General features: G+C 38.0%; 1 protein-coding gene and 1 long non-coding RNA gene across 8 annotated transcripts in view; one reads left to right on the top strand and one right to left on the bottom strand.

Annotated features, from left to right (window-relative positions):
* NCOA7 (nuclear receptor coactivator 7) overlaps positions 1-24,590 on the top strand; it is a 154,050-nt gene that overhangs the window by 89,715 nt on the left and 39,745 nt on the right. For 6 of the 7 annotated variants that reach the window (XM_028494474.2, XM_028494473.2, XM_007130676.4 and 3 more), the window contains 7 exons: positions 2,002-2,081; positions 5,268-5,375; positions 9,333-9,446; positions 10,003-10,128; positions 11,617-11,801; positions 15,884-16,929; positions 18,207-18,375. In XM_028494474.2, the coding sequence (XP_028350275.1) occupies positions 2,002-2,081; positions 5,268-5,375; positions 9,333-9,446; positions 10,003-10,128; positions 11,617-11,801; positions 15,884-16,929; positions 18,207-18,375 (1,828 nt within the window). The remainder of the gene's footprint in view (positions 1-2,001; positions 2,082-5,267; positions 5,376-9,332; positions 9,447-10,002; positions 10,129-11,616; positions 11,802-15,883; positions 16,930-18,206; positions 18,376-24,590) is intronic. The other variant, XM_055087519.1, reaches the window with a different exon arrangement.
* Positions 19,818-24,590, bottom strand: part of LOC114486957 (uncharacterized) — a 57,017-nt gene continuing 52,244 nt past the window's right edge. The window contains exon 3 of the long non-coding RNA XR_008618352.1: positions 19,818-21,083. This is a non-coding gene — a long non-coding RNA (uncharacterized lncRNA). The remainder of the gene's footprint in view (positions 21,084-24,590) is intronic.

The raw sequence follows: 24,590 nt of genomic DNA, 5'->3' as shown, positions 1-24,590 counted from the left end.
GCGCCCCGGTCTGGGAAGATCCCACATGCCGCGGAGCGGCTGGGCCCGTGAGCCATGGCCGCTGAGCCTGCGTGTCCGGAGTCTGTGCTCCGCAACGGGGGAGGCCACAACAGTGAGAGGCCCGCGTACCACAAAACAAACAAACAAACAACAACAACAAAAATAATGTAAAGGAAATACTTAAAAGTCAGTAAATCCCATGTGAATGAACTATTTTTATATTTCTGTGTTACCTTCCAGCTCTCATCCAGTTCACCCACATTTGTTGTGTAGTTGAAATGATATTGTTGGTTTGCGTGTGGGTGTGGGGAGTTGTAGGACCTCAGATGTAGAGGGATGCGTTCATCACACTTCAGAGCGCATGGCTTGTCATCACTGGTCAGAGCTGGGCCCTTCGTTATTTATTCATGAGTTCCTTTTTATCCTCATTCCCCACTCCCGTTTCTCTCCCAGCTGCATTCCATGTGTTCAGTGTGTATAGGCTTTTGTCTGGATGTGGCCTTGAAAAATGTGTGTAGTTTTGTGGACAGTTTTTTAAAATACACATAATGATACCATTCTGTACATCTCATTCTGTTTCTCTCGATGTAAACATGTTGCAGTGTATACTTCTAAATTTATTATTATTATTATTATTTATTTATTTATGGCTGTGTTGGGTCTTCGTTTCTGTATGAGGGCTTTCTCTAGTTGTAGCAAGCGGGGGCCACTCTTCATCGCGGTGCACGGGCCTCTCACTATCGCGGCCTCTCTTGTTGCGGAGCACAGGCTCCAGACGCGCAGGCTCAGTAGTTGTGGCTCACAGGCCTAGTTGCTCCGCGGCATGTGGGATCTTCCCGGACCGGGGCGCGAACCCGCGTCCCCTGCATCGGCAGGCGGACTCTCAACCACTGCGCCACCAGGGAAGCCCCAGTATATACTTCTGGCTTGTTATGCTCTGGGATTCTAGGCAGTAATTAGATATATTTTGCTTACCCTCCTTCTCCCCACTGCCACAGATACTGTTGTTCTTTATACCCTCCAGCAGGTTACTTCATGATATCTCCTGGGAGAGGATGTATATCTGTGGGTTAGTTTGCTGACCCATACGGGCTACATATGCTTAATTTGCTGGGATGGCTGTACCAGTTTACATTGCTAGTAGCAGTTCACATCTTTGCCAACACTAGAATTATCCAGCTTTCTGATTTTTGCCACGCTAATAGATGTAAAATGATGCTGCGTCTTAATTTGCATTTTTCTGATCTCATACAAGTTAGAGCATCTTTTCATAGTTAATTCAATTTTGTACTTTTTGTCACTTAATTTGTATCCATTGATATATGTCTCTCTGGTTTTCAGTGTCTAGGTTGATACATTTAATCATAACAATTAGGTTGAATCATATGCAGCTGCCATACTATCAGGTTGACCAGTTTGACCCTTAGAAATAGCAAAATCTGTGGTCCAACTTAATATGTTGTTGAACATATAGGTCTTTACAAGTTTTCATTGTTATAAATAATACTGCAGTAACCATATGCTGTGCATAGCATTTTTCTTCTTTTGAATTTTTCCTTAGGATAAGTAAGGGAAAGATTACTGAGTCAAAGAATGAACATTTTTATAGCTATTGTTAAATATTGACAAATCACCTTCTAAAAGGGCTGTACTGATTTACATTATACATCATTATACATCATTTATATCATGACTGTACTAGTTTTACTTTAACTTCGTCTTTATACATTATCATTGAAACGAATACTTGAATAACTATAAAGCATAACCTCATTGTTATTTGTACTGTTTGATCACAGTTAACATTAATCATTTATTCAAGTATACATGGATGAACAATATGTTTTTATGAGTTTGGTCTATTTGTACATTTAGTCCACTTTTCTTTTAATCTTTTTTTTTTCAAAGTCAATTTGGAAGTGGGTTTTAATATACTGTAGATTACCCTATCCTCAATTTCTGAAAATGAAATCATTCACCTACAAACATTTTATTCTTCAGATGACAATCAAAACAAAACACATGATAAAAAAGAAAAGAAGATGGTGGTTCAGAAGCCCCAGGGTACTATGGAATACACTGTAAGTATAAACAGGTAGAATGAAAGTTTGTTAATACCACTAGATTTACATAATGTTTCTCCCTGACACATCCTGCCCCTTAGTCATTTGTCTTCCTTCCTTATTTTTTCCCTGGGTATACCTGTTACTTGAATTACCTTTTGATATGCCAAGGATGACCAATTTTAGGTCTCCATCCCAGACATGCTTTCTGAGTTCCCAAACCAAAGATTCAGTTGTCTGCTCAAACATTAACTTAGACCTCCGTGCTTGGTCTTTGTTCAAGAAGCAGTGGCTCCGTCATCCATACATTTCTACAAACCAGAACCTTAGCCTTAACATCTTCTTCCCATTACTCTCCGTGTTCAGTCTTCCTTTCCGTGACCATCCAGCAAGTCTAGGCCAGATCCCTTCATTTTTCTCTCTCATGGAATCACGTTCCTTTACATAGTTTATCTCAGTTTAACAATATCGATTCACTAGTGTGATTGTTATATCTAGATTGTGCCTTAATTCATATACCCACGGAGAGAGACTAGATCCCTCTTTGGTCACCACTCTTATTTCTGGTGCTTGCAGGGTATAGGCCTCCATGTGGTTGAATCAGCACACGAATAATGCAATGCATGTGTCCGTTACTGCACCTCCACGTTAATGTGCTCATCTCTCTCATTGCGCCATGAGCTCCTGGAGCCCAGGAGCTGTGTCTGCTTATCCTAGGCCCGGCGTAAAGTGGGCACTCAGTTATAGATCTGTCTTAATTCACTTTGAACTAGCATTGCTGAAGAGTGATCTCTGACTTCTAGAAAGAAATTAAGTGCTGTTGCCATTGCCCCTGTGTTTTCCTCATGTGTATTGATTTCCTACTCATTATTTGTGTGCCGTGCCAGGCTCTATATAAGGCAAGCAGCAAGGCCTGTCCCTCCCTGCCATTTCTTCTGGAATGGTGAATCCTCTCCAAGCTTCTGTAGCATCACACTGAAGAGCCTGGCACCAGCATTTCATGCTTAGTGCTCTGTGAACATCCCTAGGCATCTTTCTATGGTTTATAGGCTTGGTCCTTTCCAGAAAGGATTTGGGGGTGATTATATGTCTCACATTACCACTGTCTGCAATATATTGTTGATCCCCATAACACCTAGCACAGTTCCTTACCTCCTAGAAGATACTGAGGAAGTGTTGCATTATTTATCATTAATAACAATATTAATTCTAAAGCCGTGTGTGTATCCTACAGTGTGATTCACGAGCCCCTCCAAGGAAATGAGAAGTATCTTTGCTAGGAGGTGCATCACATAGCATGTCCTAAATAAGGCAGTGAGAGTAAAAAAAAAAAATCAACCCCAAATTAATTCATATAAACAGGTGATCAAATTAGTAATTCACATCTATCCACCTGATTGATTTATGTTATGGAGATTAGTTTTAGTTGGCAAGTTACTTTGTGTACTTGTCGTCGGAAATAAAAGGTGATCCATAACTTCGTGTTTAGAGAACCATGACCAGAACCACTTACCTGATTGCTTATATTGCTCCAGAGCTGTGGATGTTCAAGCATTCTGTTTCGTTTCGAACATTTAATGATACCAGTATCCCTCCCAGGGTCTGTAACTTGGTTCCATATGTATGTCTTATCCTTGTGTAATAATGGCAGATTGTTAAAATTTTTCTCCTTTCCTGAAGCCCCTATACATAGTATCTTCTTCAAGTTTTTGTGTAAAAATATGAAGCCAATTTATTGATCACTTGCCATGAGGTAAGTGCTCTTGAATTAGAAATTATAATTATGTATCTCAATTTGGATGAAGAAACTGAGGTACAGAGAAGTTAAATAAATGACCCAAGATCACACAGCTGGCAAGTGGCAGATTTGGAATTCAGGTCCAGCAGTCTGGCTCTAGTCTATATTATCAATCTGTGTCTTATACTGACGCTAAACCCTGAAATCCCCCGGATTTGCATATATTGTATGTAAATGTATATGTAAATATAAAATATTTGCAAAAATATATTTTAAAAAAGTTTTTTCACTTTAGTACAGGTGATTTTGCTCAGGGTAAGGTGGGGCATAGGTTAAGTTCTCAATGATCTTTTAAAAATATACGTATTTATGTCTTGTTCTAGAAATACTTTGAGGTAATTTTAATGCAGTCTGTAACTGTGAACTTGGTTAGCCTGAGACAGTTCATCTAGTTGGTGGGTTTTTGACACTTAAGGGCAGTGAGTGGTAAGTTGAATTCTACATCTGTACCTTTGCACCTGTCCACAACCTCCTGCAGCCACCTCAAATTTCCACCTATAATTCAAGCTCCCCTGGTGGAGCCAGTTCTGCATACAGGGTCAGCCACCAGTGTTGACCCAGGGCTATAGTTGGGAACTTCTCAGTGACACTCGCCAGAGTGACCTCCCGCTAACAAGTTCCGTCCAGTGACCCTGGACAAGGAGTCTGTCCTGGGATATTGACCTTACCAGAGGCAGCAGACTTCTTTTTGGGTGGAGCTTTTTCACTGAAGTTTCCCATCTTCTTACTGCCCTTTTTATTCCTATTCCCCTTCTATTAGAGAAGGAAAGAAACATGTACACCTGAGACATATCACAAGTTTTATAGATTTAGAGAATAACACTAATTTGGCTGACCATGGGAAATTGTCATTTTTAATGTCAGTGAACAATTTTTGTAGCTAATCTGAAGTTCTTTTAGATTTCCCTGCTTTTCACTTTTTTCATTCATCAAATATTTAAGTGCCTTCTATGTGTCAGGCACTGTGGGGAAGAAGGCCATTAACAGGCCACAATCCAGGAGCCTAAAGTGCAGTAAAGAAACAGGCAAATAGACAGAAAAATGCAAAGAGAAAAAGTAGTCCTATTACCCCTAGGAGTGGTACTGTCTGTAATATTTCTTTTCTTCTTAGCTTTATATTATACCTCACGCGCCCTCTACTCCATACACCTAAGTTGTGCCAGAGTAAGTTTAGAAATCTATTAGTGGACAGTGAAATTTGAAGATAAGGGAGTCCAGAAATGAATAATATCTAAGACTTTTTTTGTTAAGAATTGAGAATGTATTCGCTTTTTTCATAATACATTTGGATGTATGTGTTACATTTTTATTCACCCATCACAAATAGATTAATGTTGACTATCAAGAGGAAGGTTTTGTTTGCTTTTTGCTTTGTGTATTGAATCTTGTTTGTTTGATTATTCTAGGCTGGAAGCCAGGACACCCTAAACTCCATAGCACTGAAATTTAACATCACTCCCAATAAACTAGTGGAACTGAATAAGCTTTTCACACATACTATTGTTCCAGGCCAGGTAACGATTTTCTTGTTGAATTTTACTTTAGAAATTTTGCATTTATTTTTGTTGCCATTTTTAATGACTCACTCTTAGTGTCACAGGATTATCATCAATGATAATGTGCATTGGTTCAGTCTTCCATTTAGATCCAAGACTTCTGAAAGCATCCTGGTACTTATGAACTGTTCAGAGATGAATGCTTTGCAAATGATCAATGCAGTTGACAAACTATCATTTGTGTTATAGATGTTTCCATCAAGAGAAGTTAAATTAATGTAACTTTTTTCCCTGTAGAATTTCATACAGATATTCTTAGAAAATTTAATTTAGAATTGCAAGTTTCAGTTTAGTCCACTCCTGGGGTCCACTGTGGTCATTGTTTTGTTTTAAATTAGGCAAAATTTTTGTCATTTTGGTCTTGATTTGATACCATGACAAAAGAAGTCAATCCAGCCAAAGGTGGAGACATTCAGCAGGACCATTAAGAAAAGCCTACAGACACACAAAAAGATGCTCAACATTGCTAATTATTAGAGAAATGCAGATCAAAACAGCAATGAGGTATCACCTCACACCGGTCAGAATGGCTGTCATTGAGAAGTCTACAATAATAAATGCTGGAGAGGGTGTGGAGAAAAGGGAACCCTCCTACACTGTTTGGTGAGAATGTAAATTGGTGCAGCCACTATGAAGAACAGTATGGAGGTTCCTTAAAAAACAGAGCTACTGTATAATCCAGCAATCCTTCTCCTGGGTATATATCCAGAAAAAACAAAAACTCTAATTCAGAAAGATACATGCACCAGTGTTCATGGCAGCACTATTTACAATAGCCAAGACATGGAAACAACCCAAGTGCCCATACACACAGTGGAATATTACTCAGCCATAAAGAAGAATGAAATATTGCCATTTGCAGCAACATGGATGGACCTAGAGAATCTTATACTTGGTGAAATAAGACAGAGAAAGACAAATACTATATGATATCACTACACATGAAATCTAAAACATAATGCAAATGAGTCTATATACAAAACAGAAATAGACTAACAGACGTAGAAAACAAACTTACGGTTACCAAAGGAGAGAGGGAAAGAGAGAGAGACAAATTAAGAGTATGGGATTAACAGATACAAACGACTATACATAAAATAGATAAGCGGCAAGGATTTACCGTATAGCACAGGGAACTATATTCAATATCTTGAAATAATCTATAGTGGAATATAATCTGAAAAAAATATATATAACTGAATCACTTTGCTGTACACCTGAAACTAATGCAATACTATAAATCAGTGATATTTCAATTAAAAAAAAAAGCCACACATTTTTTCCCAGGCTTTTAGTACTTTGTTAAACTAAATGAAATTGACATGTCATATAATTTTGCCATTCTCGGTTAATCCAGCAATTTTTTAAATACCTTCTGCGTAATATATTCTTATCTTTCTACTTGAAAACTACACTTAGCCAATAAATGTAAATGGCCCAGTCATAGGCAGATCCTTGCTGAGGCCAAGTTTCCAGTCCCATCTATAGAACTACTTGGTTGCCATGAGCACATTCCAGTTCCATTGTTGACTTACTAGACCAGACCATGTTCCTGCATCTCTACATTATAGTGACATTTTTATTCAGGATGTATACTGCTTCTTCTAAGTATAACTTCATTCAGGCAATGGTGGTATTCTTTGCATTTCTTTCAAGGGCAGCAAATGAAACCAACAGACCATAAATTGGCCAGTTTGTACTATCATGCTTTTGGTATTTATGTCCTTGTCAAAAGGAGATATTACTATATTGCTGATACCAGGTAATTGAGGGGAAATATGAATTAAAACTTTTTAAAAATTAATAAATTTTTATCTCTAGGAAAATTAGATTTCAGGCACTTTTATTGGGTTTCTTATAATCTGGGGTATTGCTGCATAATGTGTAACTGACCCATAGCAGTGAACCTAGGCTTACTAATTCAAGGCTAAAGACTGTAGTCACTGGAATTTAGTAAAATAATTTAGGGTGATTCTTTATTCATTTACTAAATGAACTGGATTAAGGTCCAGTAGCTAATAGGAGGTATAGGAACTGTTTTAATATGCCTACTTAAGGGTAAAAAAATAGAAGCAGGTGCCCCAAAGCTTCATTTCCTTTGACCCTTTAGTAACTATTTGACTTGGGTAAGTCACTTCCTTTTTTGACCCTGGTTTCCTTATCTCTGAAATGAGGGGTTGGGCTGCATTATCTCGGATGTCCCTTCTAGCCTTTACTGTGCTGTGTAGCCCTCATATAACTAAACAGTTATGTGCTGTTAGTTGTCCCAACATCTAGCTCTACTCATGATTTTTCTGGCAAAGATAAGGAATTGAGAAGAGTGATCCAGACTCACTTCCATGTTGAAGTAAGACGTATTTTGACTGAGCTTCCCAGTGTTCAACTGTTACTTCTGTCTACAGTGCAGTGAACTGTTTATGCATAGGAAATTATCCCTTTGATTTGACATTTAGAATGTCAGACAGTAGAATCTCATGCTATGTTGCCTAATGCTTGTCAAGAGCTCAGGTGCAAAAAAAATATTAGTGGAGAATTGTTTGGAAGAAATGACATCTATCCATCCCTCTAGCCTAGATACATATGATAAATAAGAGCTGTATACTAAGACCATGTAATTTTAGCCTTCTGTAAATTGCTTTTATGGAACTCTAAACTTCTGACATTTTCCATTGACCCATTTTGAAGTTGTTATAAAGAACAGTCCTTCAAAACTGTTTATTGTATCTACTGTCAATGTGTCATCAAGGACAAAGAGTTCACCGTGAGACACTTTTTTTTAATGAGACTTCATGGGAAAATACTTGTACTTCTAAGAAACTGGTTTGTTTTTATTTTATGGACATTGAATTCTGTTAACTCATGATGTCTATCTCTTTGCATTGGTTATTTGGAAACTTAGAGCCAGTTTTATGGCCCACTTCTCAATGAATGTTTGGTAATGTTGGAGCACATTTTCAGTATAATCAGTCCTCATCTTATTTCTCCTTGATGATGATTTTCCCACCTTTATCTTAATGTGTCTTTTGTTGTTGCCTCATTTTTTCTGGATTGAAGAGAGATTTAAAATAACTAAAGTTAAAATAGAGAGATGACTGGAAGGATGGAGAAGAGTGAATAACAGCTGTTAAACAGCTGTTACATGATTTGCTCTGAATTATGTTTTATAACATTAGAGGTCATTTTAAAACTGTTTTTGATGTAATGCCAGAATGTAGCCATGTCTCGTGAAAAAAGTGTTGAATAACAGAATCACAATAACATTTCAGGAACCAGAATATTTTACAGAAGGAAGCTATTTAGTACAATTTAGGGGATTTTATTTTATTTTTTTTAGATAACCTAAACAGTGATGGAAGAGAAAGTATTGATTATTGATACTATCTTGTACGTTGATACTATCTTGTACAGTTTATCATATAAGGACCTTACTGCGTTAGCACTCAGGGCCTGCTTAGAGTTAGGAAGCCTAGATGTGTCCCCTTTCTTCCTGACACAGGAATTATGTTTAGAAACATGCCATGCGACTCTCTCCTCTATTCCCTTGTACTATTAGTTCCCTGCCCTGGAAGGCTGTTCCCTCCCTATCCAAATCCTATGTATTGTCCAAAGCTTCACTTGGACCCACCTGCTTCATATGGCCTTTGCAGAATACTCCCCCACTTTCCTCTCCCCTCTGTGAGCTCCTGCAGTGTGTTCAGTACCCTTTGCACTGCACACATCTGCACATTCATATTGCTGAGTATAGTTTCATGGATTAGTCTGGAAGACCCCAAGTAGCTCATGAGTTCTGTGACAGCCAGCTAGGTCTTAGTCACATACCCAGCATGATACTGTACAGAGAGTAATTGCTCTAAACACTGCCTTGTGGTTTGCCCGATCCCTGGGACTCACCTAGCTTGTCTTTCCCATTCTCAGGTTCTTTTTGTGCCAGATGCCAACTTTCCTTCCAGTACCTTAAGGTTATCATCATCCAGTCCTGGTGCTACTGTCTCTCCTTCATCATCAGATGCAGAATACGATAAACTGCCTGTATGTATTTCATTCATGCACTGAAGTTCATATTTCTCAGCACTGGTTTTGAGTTATTGCGGAATTCTACATGTTATTTTTCACAAGAGTTCATCTGAAACTCTCCTCCCTCGACAAAGAGGTGGGGTTAAGTAATTTGTCATTAGTTGAGAGAAGAGACCTGTTCACATTTAAGGTCTCAAAGGCAGAAATGCATGTCTTATTTATGTAGAAGTATGAAGTTAAGCTCTCAATGAGACCAATAGTTTATTTGTACTACTTTACTCCTTTTTCTAAAGAATGAGAACCATGAGTCCAATATAAATTCTTTCATTTAAGGTATTTTCTAAAGACACTTGATGAGGCATTTTTATGGGTTCATACATATGTGCTTTTTAAAAATCCTAGTTTGATTTGGGTGATGTTTTTGAAGGTTGAAAGACATATGCCTTTTTTTATGTTCACCTTAAGTAGGAACAGGTTACTTACAGGGAACGTAGGTGGCTTGATTCAAATAAATGAATAATCTTTTGAAAAAGTGCTTCTATTTGATTTTGGAAATTTTTGCTTTCTAAAGGATGCTGACTTAGCAAGAAAGGCCTTAAAACCCATTGAGAGAGTCTTATCATCCACTTCTGAAGAGGATGAGCCAGGCGTGGTAAAATTTTTAAAAATGAATTGTCGCTACTTCACCGATGGAAAGGTATATGGCTATGCAATTTGTTTGCTTTTCTTGGAGTCTATGGAAAACTAAACTAGTTCCAAATTACTGAAGGCAGGCTATTTAAAAATATCTTACCCGAAGTTTCAGCTTTAACATTTCACAACTGTCCATTAGTTTTCCCCTCTTGGATGCCTGGCATTTTACTTACTGAGGGAATAATAATCTTCACGTTGAAATGCGATTCTTTGTGACCTTGGGTTTATTACTTATATTTCAGTTCTTAGCCCATAAATTGTTAGAGAGACAGTATAGAATGTGTTTAAGAGCAAATGCTGGAGTCGGGCTCACTGAACTTAAATGCCAACTCTACCACCACTAGCTCTGAGACGATGGGCAAAGTATTTGAATTTCTTAAGCTTCCAATTTTTCCTGATCTATAAAGTAGGAACAATAATAAAATTTAACTAATAGGGTATGCTAATTAAAAGAAAATTCATGTGAAGAGCTTAGCACCTAACCAGGAAAATGGTTAAGTTCTCGACCTGTTTGCCGCTAGAAATTCTGGTATGAAAAATGTCTGTTATGTCGTGGTTTCAGTTTTTTGGTCGTTGGTGTTTTGTATAAAGAACAAATCTGACATTTTGTGAGCCTCTGCAAAAGGGGTAATATTGATATAAAGCGAATTCCTGTGCTCATAGTAGAGACTTCATGCCAGGTTCAAATGGTAGGAAAATACATTATTGATATGCACTTGAAACTTTTGCAACCAAGACTAAGTAATGCTGAAAGGCAAAACTTTTTGCCAGGGTGATCACTAAACTCATTAAGAGTATCCAAATAAATAACTTACCTAAAGGGAGTCATTTATATACTGCTGTCCCTGGTAGATAACATCCCTGTGGCCAACAGGGTCTACCATGTAAACTGACCAAGTTTCAGACTTTAAGTACCCACCAAGCTACTGTTCCTTGCTTTCGGTTTCCATAGTTTGGATATATTCACTTTTGTCTGCAAAAATTTCATACTCCTATTTGTGTCAAATTTTGCTGAATGTGGGCTTTCTAAGCATCTTAGAGCAAAATATTAGAAGTACAGCCGCCCCCCTAGCACAGTACCAGGCACTTGCTGGACAGGTAGTGAATATGTGCTGAGTGGATTGTAGAGTACCCAGTTCTCAATTGGAAAGGTACCTGGGACAGCCCTTCTCATTTTACAGACAGAGAGTTGGCGAATCTGAGACATACATGTGAAACCCAAGATCCTACCACAATTGTACTATTGCAGCAGCCATGCTAGAACCAGGCTCAGCTGATTGCCACAGCGAGGCAAGCCTGTTTCTCTGCTCAGCACACCACACCCGACGTTGTATTTCGTCAGCCTGTTTTTTCCAGCCCTCGTAGAGGGGATGCAATTGCCCTGTAGGATACCGTGGTTCAGAAGGTCAATGGAATGGCAACATAAGTTCATTAAAGCTGCTATGGTGGTTGCATCTTGCCTGTAGCGACTCTGTACTGTCTTTTTCTTCAGGGTGTGGTCGGAGGTGTCATGATCGTTACTCCTAACAATATCATGTTTGACCCTCATAAGTCTGATCCCCTGGTCATTGAAAATGGGTGTGAGGAGTACGGCCTCATTTGCCCCATGGAAGAGGTTGTTTCCATCGCGCTCTACAATGACATCTCCCACATGAAGATCAAAGATGCCTTGCCATCGTAAGAGATCTTTCTTTGTTTACCAGAAAAAGGGGTATTGGGAGAATCAAATGCAATTAAAAAGTGAGGGCATGGGTAGGAGGAGTGAGAGATTGTGTAGAGGTGAATTTGAAGGTAGAATATTTGTGCACTAAATTTTAAAAAATAGAAAAAGGAGAGGAAATTGAAATGATAAGGTCAATAAGGAAGAGTGAAACATTTAAATCAAAAAATCACGTTAAAGTGGTATTTCTTTGGCTTATTTTCTGAAGAGCAATGCACGTTCTTAATTTATGAAAGAATAAATGAAGTTTCTCTGAAAGAATTTGTCTGATTATCGATAAGAGAATAGTATTTTCTCTTTGGTTTAATTGGTAAGCAGAGTTACATTCTTCCTCATTCAAATTCTAGGATAGGCAATCTTCCCAGCTCCTGTGTGGAGAGAGATTTGCGTGGACGTGCAGAGGTACTGCCCCTGTAGCCAGAATACCATAAGTGGTGTGCAAAGTCTGTAATAGTAGTTTATTTTGTCTCTGAAGTGTAGATGGATATTACTTTAGTCCTGATTACTTTTGCCTCCTAAAACTGAGTTTTTTGATTTAAAGAAGCTCCCCATGAAGAAAGGGTTTAAGAAAACTCAGAGAATCGATTCACTTGTAGGGATAATCTTGACTCTGTCATTTTGTCAGTGTGCCTATTTCTGTATACTATATATGTGCTAGCAGTAAAACTCTTTAGAAACTCTCAGTGATAGCAAGGTAAAGGCAAAGCAGTGGGTCCAACAGGACAAAGGAAAGCTAGCCCCTTGGACTCAGGAAAAGAAGGGAAGGTAACTAGGGAACTAAGCCAGACACAGCGTCCCTAGAGGTTTATGCCAGCAGGTTCCCCTGGACTTCTACCGTCCTTAGCATCTGATCCATTAGACCGTTACATGCCAGGCACTGAAGGAACCACTGGAGCGTGGTCACTGGGTAGTTTCCAAGTTCTGGCAGAAGTGCCTAGAGGTTTAGGAGGCAGTGTAGCAGTCCAGGCAGTCCTGCAGGATGATGCCTGGGTTTCCCTGGCTCTGCCACTTATGGCTCCACGACCTTCACGAGTGACTGAATCTTGAGCCTCTGTTTTCTCATCTATAAAATGGAATTAATAGTATTCTTCAGCTTGCAGAGCTGTTACAAGATCTAAAAGCATTGATATACCAAAACTCTTAGAAAATAGCCTGGTACCTAATAAGTATAGGCTGTTTATTTGAACCTTCAGTTCATATCTGAAACTCTAATCATTGTTCTGTGGGAATCTTTTATTCACGCAGATTGAGACTTCTAATGCATCTTAGTGCGCGTCTCTTGTGTGGCAAGGATATGAAGATAAGTGGGTCACGGCCCCTGTCCTGCAGTTTACTGGGTGTGACAGGTGGAGAGAAGTGGTAATTGAACAGCACTGTAGATATAGACTTGCACACGGCATTCCATGGGAACCATGTGAAGGAGTGTCCAGCTACCTTGGAATCTTAGATGAGAAGGAGGAGAGGGAGTGAAAGAGTTACTCTTGGAAAGGAAGTGTGAACATGGGGTGACAAGAGGAAAGAAGATAAGAGTAGGTAAAGATACAGTTAAGTCTGGAAGTGGATGGACAGGCAGATAGGAGCAGTTCTTGCCCAATGATGCTTTCTAGTGGAGTAATACTGTTACACATCTTCAGCTTAGGATGTTAAGTATTCTTTTAATAATAGGGAAGATACATTCTTACAGAAAGATTTCTCTCAATGTGAGATTGTGTTTCATGATCCGGGCCTAATGCTGTAGATGGGGGGGAGAGAGAGGAGTTGAGAATTGGCTCCTAGTGTGTTGAAATTATTTCAGAATTGTACAGTGATTGCTACCATGGATGCAGGTATATAAAGACTTCTTAGGCTAATGAACAGCATGTGCACCAATGAGCAAAATAGAATGTGGTAGTGGAGTCAGTGTGAAATGAACTTGGTATTGACCTCAGAATTCCATCAATTGTTTAAAGTAGTCTAAATTTCATTATTTAAAGTTGTATGGTAAAACAAGAAGTGCAAATTATCTAGCTGCCACGTGCAAATAGTTTTTAAAAGAGCGTGTGTGTGTGTGTGCGCGCGCGCACGTGTGTAAAATCTCTCCATCCTCACCTTCAGGCTTTATATATTTTGTGTAAGACATTTTGTAACTCCATCTGCCATGGAGACTAGGAACAGAACAACTGAAAGGATTATTGGTCATCATTAGGTCTCTGGCTAAGTCTAGAAAACATTAATTAACAGCAGAGCCAGTTGACACCACTATGTACTTTGCCCTGGCAGAGCTTGACAGTTGTGATGCAGAAAAAGAGATGGCTGAATTAATCCCGGTTTGGATTAGGTAGAACAAGAGGGAGGGATAGACAAGAAGGTAATATAGGAGGCTGATTAGAGTGCAGTCGAATGCATTCTTTGTGGGGGTCAAGCTAGCTAGAGAAGGAAGAGATGAGGAAGGGGCTTAGGTGTTCATGGAAGATGGTTTTGCTTATTAATTTGCTAGTTAAGTATGTAAAAAGCTGGGCTTCTTTGTTACAGGACTTACTTTGGCCTTTAATATGCCAAATTAAATTTTGGGTCTGAAAATGGAAATTATACTACATTACACTAACTTATTTGACTCTAGGATTGAAGCATCTTTAACATCTCCTGAGATGCTCATGTTGAGCAGAACACTTTTGTATGTGCAGGTTCCTGCAGAACAGAGATACTGTCACAATTGTCTTTTAGCATATGGTGTTTAGGGGCTCGATGAATGATTATTGAATTGTAATGAATTATGAATTAGAGGCTTTTTAAAGCATTTGTCAGAGCCTAACAATTACATAGCCTTTTATTTTGTATTGGAAAAAGCATGGATGTTCCATGCAAGTGATTTATTCAGTAACTTTGGGGAGACAGTTCGAGTTCAATAACTTGAACTTCCTGGCACTTTGTTGAGTATTGTCATAATTATTTCAAAGCAAGAATAATAAAGTATTACCTGAATATGATCTAGCCTTTTTAGAAAATGTATTTCTGGAATCCAAAATTGTTATTTTTAAATAGGGTTTTTATACCTCTGTGTTTTAACCCAGTATCGACACTAAGGTGAGCAGAAATACAGATTTAAAAAAGTGTTTCTTGACAATTTATTTTACACTTTGGAGAGCATGTTTAATCAATATTTTCTGTGTAAATCAAATCTGCGTAGTAAAGCCTCTGTTATTAAGGAAAAACAATTAACTGTGTCCCAGTTCAAAATTTTATAGAAAAGTAAATTGAATGAGCTCTTACTTATAATAATTAGTATAAATTTCTTAACTCTTTCATTTTATTACAATATCAATTTTACTTTATGGCAATGAATAACTGATAAAACCTCAAATCTGGGTAGTAAAGCATCTGTTATTAAGGAAAAACAATTGCCTGTGTCCCAGGTAACTATAAAATTTTAAACTGTAAAATGGAGCAGGTGCTGTATATCCACAATAATAGTGGAAATCATCCTCTTGCATCTCCTTCAGGAGTAGAAGGATGTCTTTTATTGGAAGCATCGGATCTTCCAAAATAATGGTTCAGTGTCAGTCATTTTATAGAGCAGTTAAATGAGTAGCTACTCAGTCAATGAGCCATTCAGAATTAATGTAGTTGGTTTATGTACTATTTTATAAAAAAGGAAATGCCTTGAATATCTAAGGAATTTTAGTCATAGTACTGAAACAGTCCCTCTCCTTTGTCCTTCATGAAAATCAGAAACATTATTTCATCATTAAAAATCTGGTGGGTGACATCTCCATGTTCATAAATGACCTCAAATACCATTCATTTGCTTCTAATGGTATATGTGAGCAACCCTCATGGTTCTTTATTTTGCCACTTTTTACAGTTGATTTTATTTTTCATTTTGAAGTCAATTTCTGGATTTCATTTCCTTATTTTAAAGTCCTTTAAACATAAATTTAAGTTGTAGTATATTTATGTTTGGCTTTTGGTTGGGTTTTGTTTTGGTTTTTGCCTTTCATCCATTTTGTTTTTGTTTTTGTTTTTAACATTCCATGTGCACCCACCATTTTTCCCCCCACAGTGACCTACCTCAGGATCTTTGTCCTCTGTACAGGCCTGGAGAATGGGAAGACCTGGCTTCAGAAAAGGATATCAACCCATTCAGTAAGTTCAAATCTCTCAACAAAGAAAAACGGCAGCAGAATGGAGAGAGAACCATCACTTCAGATTCCAAATCAACAAGACCTTTGGAGAAGTCAACAGAATACACAGAAAAGAAGCCCTCAGACAGCTCTGTGTCAGAGAAGTTAAAGAAACTGGAATTCTCTGCAGAGGCAATCAAACGGTCTGCCGCAGTAGCTAAAGTCAGCAAGGAACTTTCTGACACCCAGGCTGCGTTTGAATCTATAGCCAAAGAAAATTCTCTCTTAGGAGAAGAAGACGACTTCGTTGACTTGGAAGAACTTTCTTCTCAAAATGATAGTGGAATGGACAAAAGAGACACCTCAAAGGAGTGCCTTTCTCTTGACCCAGCAGAGCTAAGGAAGACTAAATCACAAATAATCAGTTCTACTACGGAAATGCAGGTGCAGCCAGCCCTGAACTTTTCAGAAACAGAGTGTGATGCTGAATTGAAGGGGACCCTAGATTTAGAAACCTGTGAGAAGCAAGATATAATGCCAGAGGTGGACAAGCAGTCTGGTTCCCCAGAAAGCCAGGTAGAAAACACATTGAACATACATGAAGATCTAGATAAAGTTAAACTCATTGAATATTACCTTAATAAGAGCAAAGAAGGGTCACAGCTACCTGATAACTTGCAGAAGGCAGAATTAAGTGATGGCAAAAGTATTGAGCCAGTGGGAATAGACATCACTCTTAGTAGTTCTCTTCCCCAGGCAGGTGATCCCTCAATTGAGGGCAGTGAACAGCCAGGGAAAACCTGGGTGAAAGAGAGAGCACCCCTTCCATTGCAACTAGGCTCTTCTACAGAAGAAAATATGAATGAAGTGTATCCAGACTCCTCTTTGGAATCTACTCTGGACAACAGCTGCCAAGGTGCACAAATGGATAATAAATCTGAAATTCAGTTATGGCTATTAAAGAGGATTCAGGTACCCATTGAAGGTAAGCCATTTTAAATTTCTTTATATTCTGTTTTATAGGCATATCTTGTTTTATTGTGCTTCACAGATATTGCTTTTCTTCTTTTTCTTTTTTCTTTTTCTTTTTTTTTTTTTTTTTTTTTTTTTACAAATTGAAGATTGTGGCAACCCTGTGTCAAGCAAGTCTCTGGGCACCTTGTTTCCAACAGTATTTGCCCACTTCATGTCTCTGTGTCATATTTTGGTAATTCTTGCAATATTTCAGGCTTCATTTCATTATTATGGTGATCTGTGATCAGTGATCTTTGATATTACTGCTATAGCTCACCGAAGGCTCAGATGATGGTTGGCATTTTTTAGCAATAAGGGATTCTTTAAGATGTACTTTTTTAGACATAATGCTATTGCACACTTAACAGACTACAGTATAGTATAAACATAACTTTTATATGCACTGGGAAACCAAAAAAATTTGTGTTACTTACTAGATTGCGATATTCACTTTATTGTGATGGTCTGGAACCAAACCCACAAATATCTCCAAGGTATGCCTGTATAGCTGCCTTCCTAAAACTTGTACATGCAATAGCAAAAGTAGTATAATTATTTGAGAACAGTATTTTCTCAATAGGGTATATCTTTGCATTAGAAGGTTTTGAACTGCATAGGTCCACTTATACACAGATTTTTTTCAATAAATACGAAATACAGTACTACGCCATCCATGGTTGGTTGAATCCATGGAGGGCCAACTCTAAAGTTATACACAGATTTTTAACTGCACAGGTGTCGGCGCCTCTAAACCCTGTTTTGTTCAGGGGTCAACTGTAATTGGGAAAAATTAGCAATATATGCTATCTATTTTGAACATTAAACTATGACGTAGAATTTTATTTCAAAAGTAGTTCGCTTTTTTATATCTTTCAGGTAACTTTCCTTTTTCACTTTGAATTTCTAAATCTAAAGGAGTTTTAAAAGGTTTTTGAAGGTATTTCAGTTCTAAACTGAATTGCGTTATGGTATGGTTGGGGCCTCAGTACCGTTCATTAATATGTATTCTTGTGGGTTGTCACAATTCTCCACCCTTTGCTGTTTTGTGTGTTGGTTTTTATCCTTATTCCTAGTTTGTAGCATCTCATGTGATGTAGACAAACCTGAAACATCCAAAGCTTTTCCCTTTTGTGCTAAAGAAGATCTGAAAAATATAATTACTCCTAATATGACGATGTTGTATGATGTCTATGCCAACTATCACCAATATCGTCAATAATGAGGAAATTTTTTTCATGTGTGATTCAGATATACTTCCTTCAAAAGAGGAGAAAAGCAAGACTCCACCCATGTTTCTGTGCATTAAAGTGGGAAAACCAATGAGAAAGTCCTTTGCCACTCACACTGCAGCCATGGTCCAGCAGTATGGCAAACGAAGAAAGCAACCAGAGTACTGGTTTGCTGTTCCTCGGGAGAGGTGAGTGTGAGCTAGAATGGGAAATCTGTTGGTCAAGTAGATTCTAATTGCATCTTGATTTTTAATTTAATCTTGAAATAATTTTATTCTTGAATAATAGGTTTCTCTTAATTGTACATTTTAGAATTTCTAGAAGGATATTATTTCAGTAGCTTTCTGCTAAAGGGTGTTTTCAATATAGCAAATTTGAGATCATCATAGGTACTGTGTGCCGAACCACTTTCAAAACTTTCTACCCAGTTGAATTTTAAATGAAGGAAGATTGAGATATTCTAAAGTGCCAGTAATTGGAAGTGCTACTCTCTTGGGAATAAAGGAATATGATGGAGCAGATCCAAACCCCAAGTGCAATAGAGAGGCATGATTTTAATTTTAAAGTGCCTGTTATTCTGGGGAGACTAAAGATTACTTTCGCCTTATGGAGAAAAGTATCTGTGACTCAGCACATGAGAAGTGTAACATGAGATCACCTGGGTGCGCTCGAGGGGCTATATACCTCTAAAGAGATTTGTATTTTTAAATTGCCAAAGAAGAAAATTTATTGGTGATGTGACAGTCTAGGTTAGCAGGGATAGTGACATAGACATTTTTCAGCAGTACGTCACTGAAGACATCTTTATAATAGAAATATTTAGGAAACATTATTTTTAGAAAAATTTTTTTTCTTTTGTATGTAAAAGAATAAAAATTTCTTTACAAAGGCCTTGCAATTAGTTTTCAAAATTGTTAAATCCACACATTTTTCCTTCTCCTAACTAGTCATCAAGAACATACCTACGAAGAACAAATACTCACTGAGCTTCCATAAGCATGAATTTTTTTTTTTTTTAAATGAACTTTCCCCCTGATATCTCAGTAGTGAAGAGGTCATTTCATTTATTTATTTGGCTGCACTGTGTGGCTTGTGGGATCTTAGTTCCTCAACCAGGGATTGAACCCGGGCCCACGGCAGTGAAAGCACCGAGTCTTAACCACTGGACCGCCAAGGAACTCCCAAGCATGAATTTTTAATAAAGCAAAATTAAATTTCAAGCACGGGCACACCTTCTGGCTGATTAGTACCCAGAATGATAATTCTCATCGAGTTGCCTGATTTTAATAAATCATAGTTTAATGTGAAGATAATTAATAGGATTTTAATGAACAAATTTGTTAATATTTTTTCTGTCTTAGACACAGACCCATGTTTACATAGACGTTAAACATAATTTGTTCTGGGCTTCCCTGGTGGCGCAGTGGTTGCGCGTCCGCCTGCCGATGCAGGGGAACCGGGTTTGCGCCCCGGTCGGGGAGGATCCCACGTGCCGCGGAGCGGCTGGGCCCGTGGGCCATGGCCGCTGGGCCTGCGCGTCCGGAGCCTGTGCTCCGCAACGGGAGAGGCCACGGCGGAGGAAGGCCCGCATACCACAAAAAAAAAAAAAAAAAAAAAAAAAGTAATCTGTTCCCTATTTACAAAATACACTCCTGTCCTGTGCCTGCAGCCCCAATGCTATCTCCACAAAACTTTAAATTAGGGAACTGAGGAGATACAAATAAAATGTGTGTCTTTCACATTTCTTCTGTTGAAATATTTTTAAATAATAAATTTCTGAAACCCTGTTAAAATCAGAGTTCTAGAATCAGATGTCATAGATGGACAAACTGATTTTAAAGGTGGGGAAAACAAAGCACTGAAACTTTCAGCCACATTTAGGTTATGTGGATTCCTCATCTGTCAGGAAAACTACCTATCATATGTTTTTTTCTCTGGAGAAATTTACTGTTTATAATATAAGGACATTAGGATTTTCAATTTTATTATCTTTAATGAGACTTGTGCATACCAAGGAATCTTCTAGAGTAAATTTTTTGCAGTCTCACACATGTAGTTATTTTACTGTCATTCTTTAACCTAGAATAAGTCTGTAATGCTGAAATAGTACTTCTCTTTGACCTCATACAGAGGTGGTTTTTGTGAGCTTTTTAAAGTAGGTCACTTGTTGAATTCTATTACATTGTGTTTTATAGTGTCCATGATTTATTTGTCTTTGGCTAACAAATAACCTGACATTCTTAGTTTTCTTTCTTAAGCTAATCATTAATTAACCAAAGATTTTTCTGGGAGACATTATCTTACTATGTTAATGATTTTTTGTGCAGATGTTAGGAATTTTTTTTCAGTTGTTCCTTTATGTATTTCCATCTCTACCTACCCTTAAGTAAAGCTACATTTTAGTTTAAGATAGGGAAAGATGAAGAAATTCTATAGTTAGCTCCCACGCAGAACTCCAAGTGCACAAGAAATAAAAGTTCATTTTTATTTCCAATTTATGAAATTCTTCAGGACTTGAAGCTCAACGAAGTCCTTAAGGAGCTAGGAAGTGGCATGCGGTGCTCTTCTCACTCTGATGATAATTTCTGGATTCCCTTGCTATATCAAACTGAGCATTTCTTCTTGCCTTTCTATTTAATGGGTCTTCATATCATTGGAGTTTCAGCAGCAGAGTGAAGTCGCCCTAGCAGTGGCTTTCTTTCTAGGTCATAAGATGCTCTCGTAGACCTTCTGTGTGACAGTGTACTCTCATGGGCAGGTCTCTTTGGCTCATGCAATGCACCGCAGCTCCTTAATGTTTTCCTGTTGCCATAAGTTCACAAACATGTTTCACTCTTCCTCTCTTTTGTTACTAATCAACAGCAGATTAGATGATAGAGAAGAATGGATCAATGATCTGGAAGACATAATATAGTGGAAATTACCCAATAAGAACAGCAAAAAGAAAAAACTTTAAATGCAGGTAGTTTAAGGGACCTCTGGGACAACAACAAATGAACTAACATTTGCATAGTAGGGGTCCCAGTAAAAGAAGAGAGACAGGGGCAGAAAACTTATCTGAAGAAATAATGGCTGAAAACTTTCCTAACCTGGGGAAAGAAACAGACATCCAAGTCCAGGAATCACAGAGAGTCCCGAACAAGATGAACCCAAAGAGATACATACCAAGATATAATTAACAAGGCAGAAGTTAAAGAGAATTTTGAAGGCAGCAAGAGAAAAACAACTAGTCACATACAAGGGAGGCCCCATAAGATATTAGCTGATTTTTCAACAGAAACATTGCAGACCAGGGTGTGTGGCAGGATATATTTAAAATATAGAAAGGAAATATACTTAAAATCAAGAATACTCTACCTGGCAAGTTTATCATTCAGAATTGAAGGAGAGATACAGAGCAAACAAGCAAAAACTAAAGGAGCTCGTCACTACTGAACTAACAGGTCTTACAAGAAGTGTTAAAAGGTCTTCTTTAAATGGAAAAGATAAGACCATAACTAGAAATAAAAATATATATGAAAGAAAAAAATATTACTGATAAAAGCAAATATATAGTAAAGGCAGTGGATTAACCACTTAAAAAGCTACTGTGAAGGTTAAAAGACAAAAGGAGTAAAATCAACTATAACTACAATAAATGGTTAAGGTATACACAAAATAAAAGGTAAAATAGGATGTCATAAAACATAATACATGGAGGGGAGTGGTAAAAATGTAGTGCTTTGGGGATATGTTTGAACTTACATGACCACCAGCTTAAAATAAACTATATATATATACATATGTATATATATACACATGTATATGTACATGTGTGTATGCATATGTATGCATATGTATATACATGTACATATACACACATGTCAATATGTATGAACCTCATGGTAACCATAAACAAAAACCTACAATAGATACAAGCAAATAAAGTGAAAGGAACCCAAACATAGCATTAAAGAAAATTATTGAACCACAAGGGAAGAGACCAAGAGAAGAAGAAAGGGACAGAAGAACTACAAAAACAACCAGAAAACAATGAGCCAAATGGCAATAAGTACACGCCTATCAATAATCACTTAAATATAAATGCAGTAAATGTTTCAGTCGGGAGACACAGGGTGCCTGAATAGATAAAACAAGACCTGTCTATATGCTGCATACAAAAGACTCACTTCAGCTGAAAAGTTTTTCCTCTAAGATCAGGAACAAGGCAGGGATACCCACTTTTGCCACTTTTATTCAACATAGTATTGGAAGTCCTAACTACAGCAGTCAGACAAGAAAAAGAAATAAAAGTCATCCAGAAAGGAAGAAGTAAAACTGTCACTATTTGTAGCTAACACAATATCATATATAGAAAACCCTAAAGAGTCCAACAACAACAACAACAAAACCTCTTAAAACTAATAAATGATTCAGTAAGTTGCAGAATACAAAATCAATATACAAATCGGTTGTTTCTGTATGCTAATAATGAATTATCAGAAAGAAATTAAGAGAATAATTCCAATTACAATTGTATCAAAGAGAATAAAACACCTAGGAATAAATTTAACCAAGAGGTAAAAGACCTAAATGCTGAAAACAATAAGACACTGACAAAAGAAATCAAGGAAGACACAAATAAATGGAAAGCTATCCCATGCTCATGGATTGGAATAATATTGTGTTTTTTTTGTGGTATGCGGGCCTCCGTCTGTTGTGGCTTCTCCCGTTGCGGAGCACAGGCTCCGGACGCGCAGGCTCAGTGGCCATGGCTCACGGGCCCAGCCACTCCGCGGCATGTGGGATCCTCCCAGACCGGGGCGCGAACCCGGTTCCCCTGCATCGGCAGGCGGACGCGCAACCACTGCGCCACCAGGGAAGCCCCGGAATAATATTGTTAAAATGTCCATACTACAGGTTCAGTGCAATACCTATCAAAATTCCAATGGTGTTTTTCATAGAGATAGAACAAATAATCCTAAAATTTGTATGGTACCACAAAACCCCCCAAATAACCAAAGCAATCTTGAGAAAGAAGAACAAAGCTGGAGGCATCATACTCCCTGATTTCAAACTATAATACAAAGCTATAGTAATCAAAGCAGTATGATACTGGCACCAAACATACATAGATCAATGGAACAGAACGGAGAGCCCCAAAATAAACCCACATTTTTATGGTCAATTAATTTACAAAAAAGGAGGCAAGAATATGGGGGCAAAGACAGTCTCTTCAATAAATGGTGCTGAGAAAACTGGACCACTTTCTTATACCGCATACAAAAATAAAAATAGATTAAAGATGTAAATGTAAGACCTGAAACCATAAAACTCCTTGGAGAAGAAAACATAGGCAATAAGCTCTTTGACATCGGTCTCAGCAGTATTGGTTGGATGTGTCTCCTTGGGCAAGGGCAACAGAAGCAAAAATAAACAAACAGGACTACATCAGACTAAAAAGGTTTTGCACAGTGAAGGAAATGATCAACAAAATGAAAAAGCAACCTACTGAAAGGGAGAAGATATTTGCAAATTATATGTCTGATAAGGGATTAATATCCAAAACACATGAAAACTCAAACATAAAGAACTCATACAACTCAGTATCAAAAAAAATTTCAGTTAAAAAGTGGGCAGAGGATCTGAATAGACATTTTTCCAAAGAAGACATACAGATGGCCAACAGGCATGTGAAAAGATGCTCAAATCACTAATCACCAGGGAAATGCAAATCAAAATCATGATTAGAGGACTTCTCTGGTGGCGCAGTGGTTAAGAATCTGCCTGCCAATGCAGGGGACACGGGTTTGAGCCCTGGTCTGGGAAGATCCCACATGCCATGGAGCAACTAAGCCTGTGCGCCACAACTACTGAAGCCCGAGCGCCTAGAGCCCGTGCTTTGCAACAAGAGAAGCCACCGCAATGAGATTCCCACTCACTGCAACTAGAGAAAGCCCGCGCACAGCAACGAAGACCCAACACAGCCAAAAATAAATAAATAAATTCTAAATCATGATTAGATACTACCTCACACCTGTCAGAATGGCTGTCATCAAAAAGACAAGAAGTAACAAGTGTTGGTGAGGATATGGAGAAAGGGAAGTCTCATGCACTGTTGGTGGGAATGCAAATTGGTACAACCACTATGGAGAACAGTATGGAGGTTCTGCAAAAAATTAAAAAAGGATCTACCACACAGTCTAGCAATTCCACTTCTGGGTGTATATCTGAAGAAAACAACACTAAGTCAAAAAGATATATGCATCCCATTGTTCATTGCAGCATTATTTACAGTAAAGGTATGGAAGCAATCTAAGTGTCCATCGATAGATGAATGGGTAAGGAAGAAACACAATGGAATATCACTCAGCTGTAATAGAAAAGAATGAAATCTTGCCTTTTGCAACAATATGGATGGACC

The sequence above is a fragment of the Physeter macrocephalus genome, chromosome 10 (assembly GCF_002837175.3).
Source record: "Physeter macrocephalus isolate SW-GA chromosome 10, ASM283717v5, whole genome shotgun sequence".
In the NCBI taxonomy this organism is placed as follows: domain Eukaryota; kingdom Metazoa; phylum Chordata; class Mammalia; order Artiodactyla; family Physeteridae; genus Physeter; species Physeter macrocephalus.
This window is presented reverse-complemented; position numbering and strand designations above follow the sequence as displayed.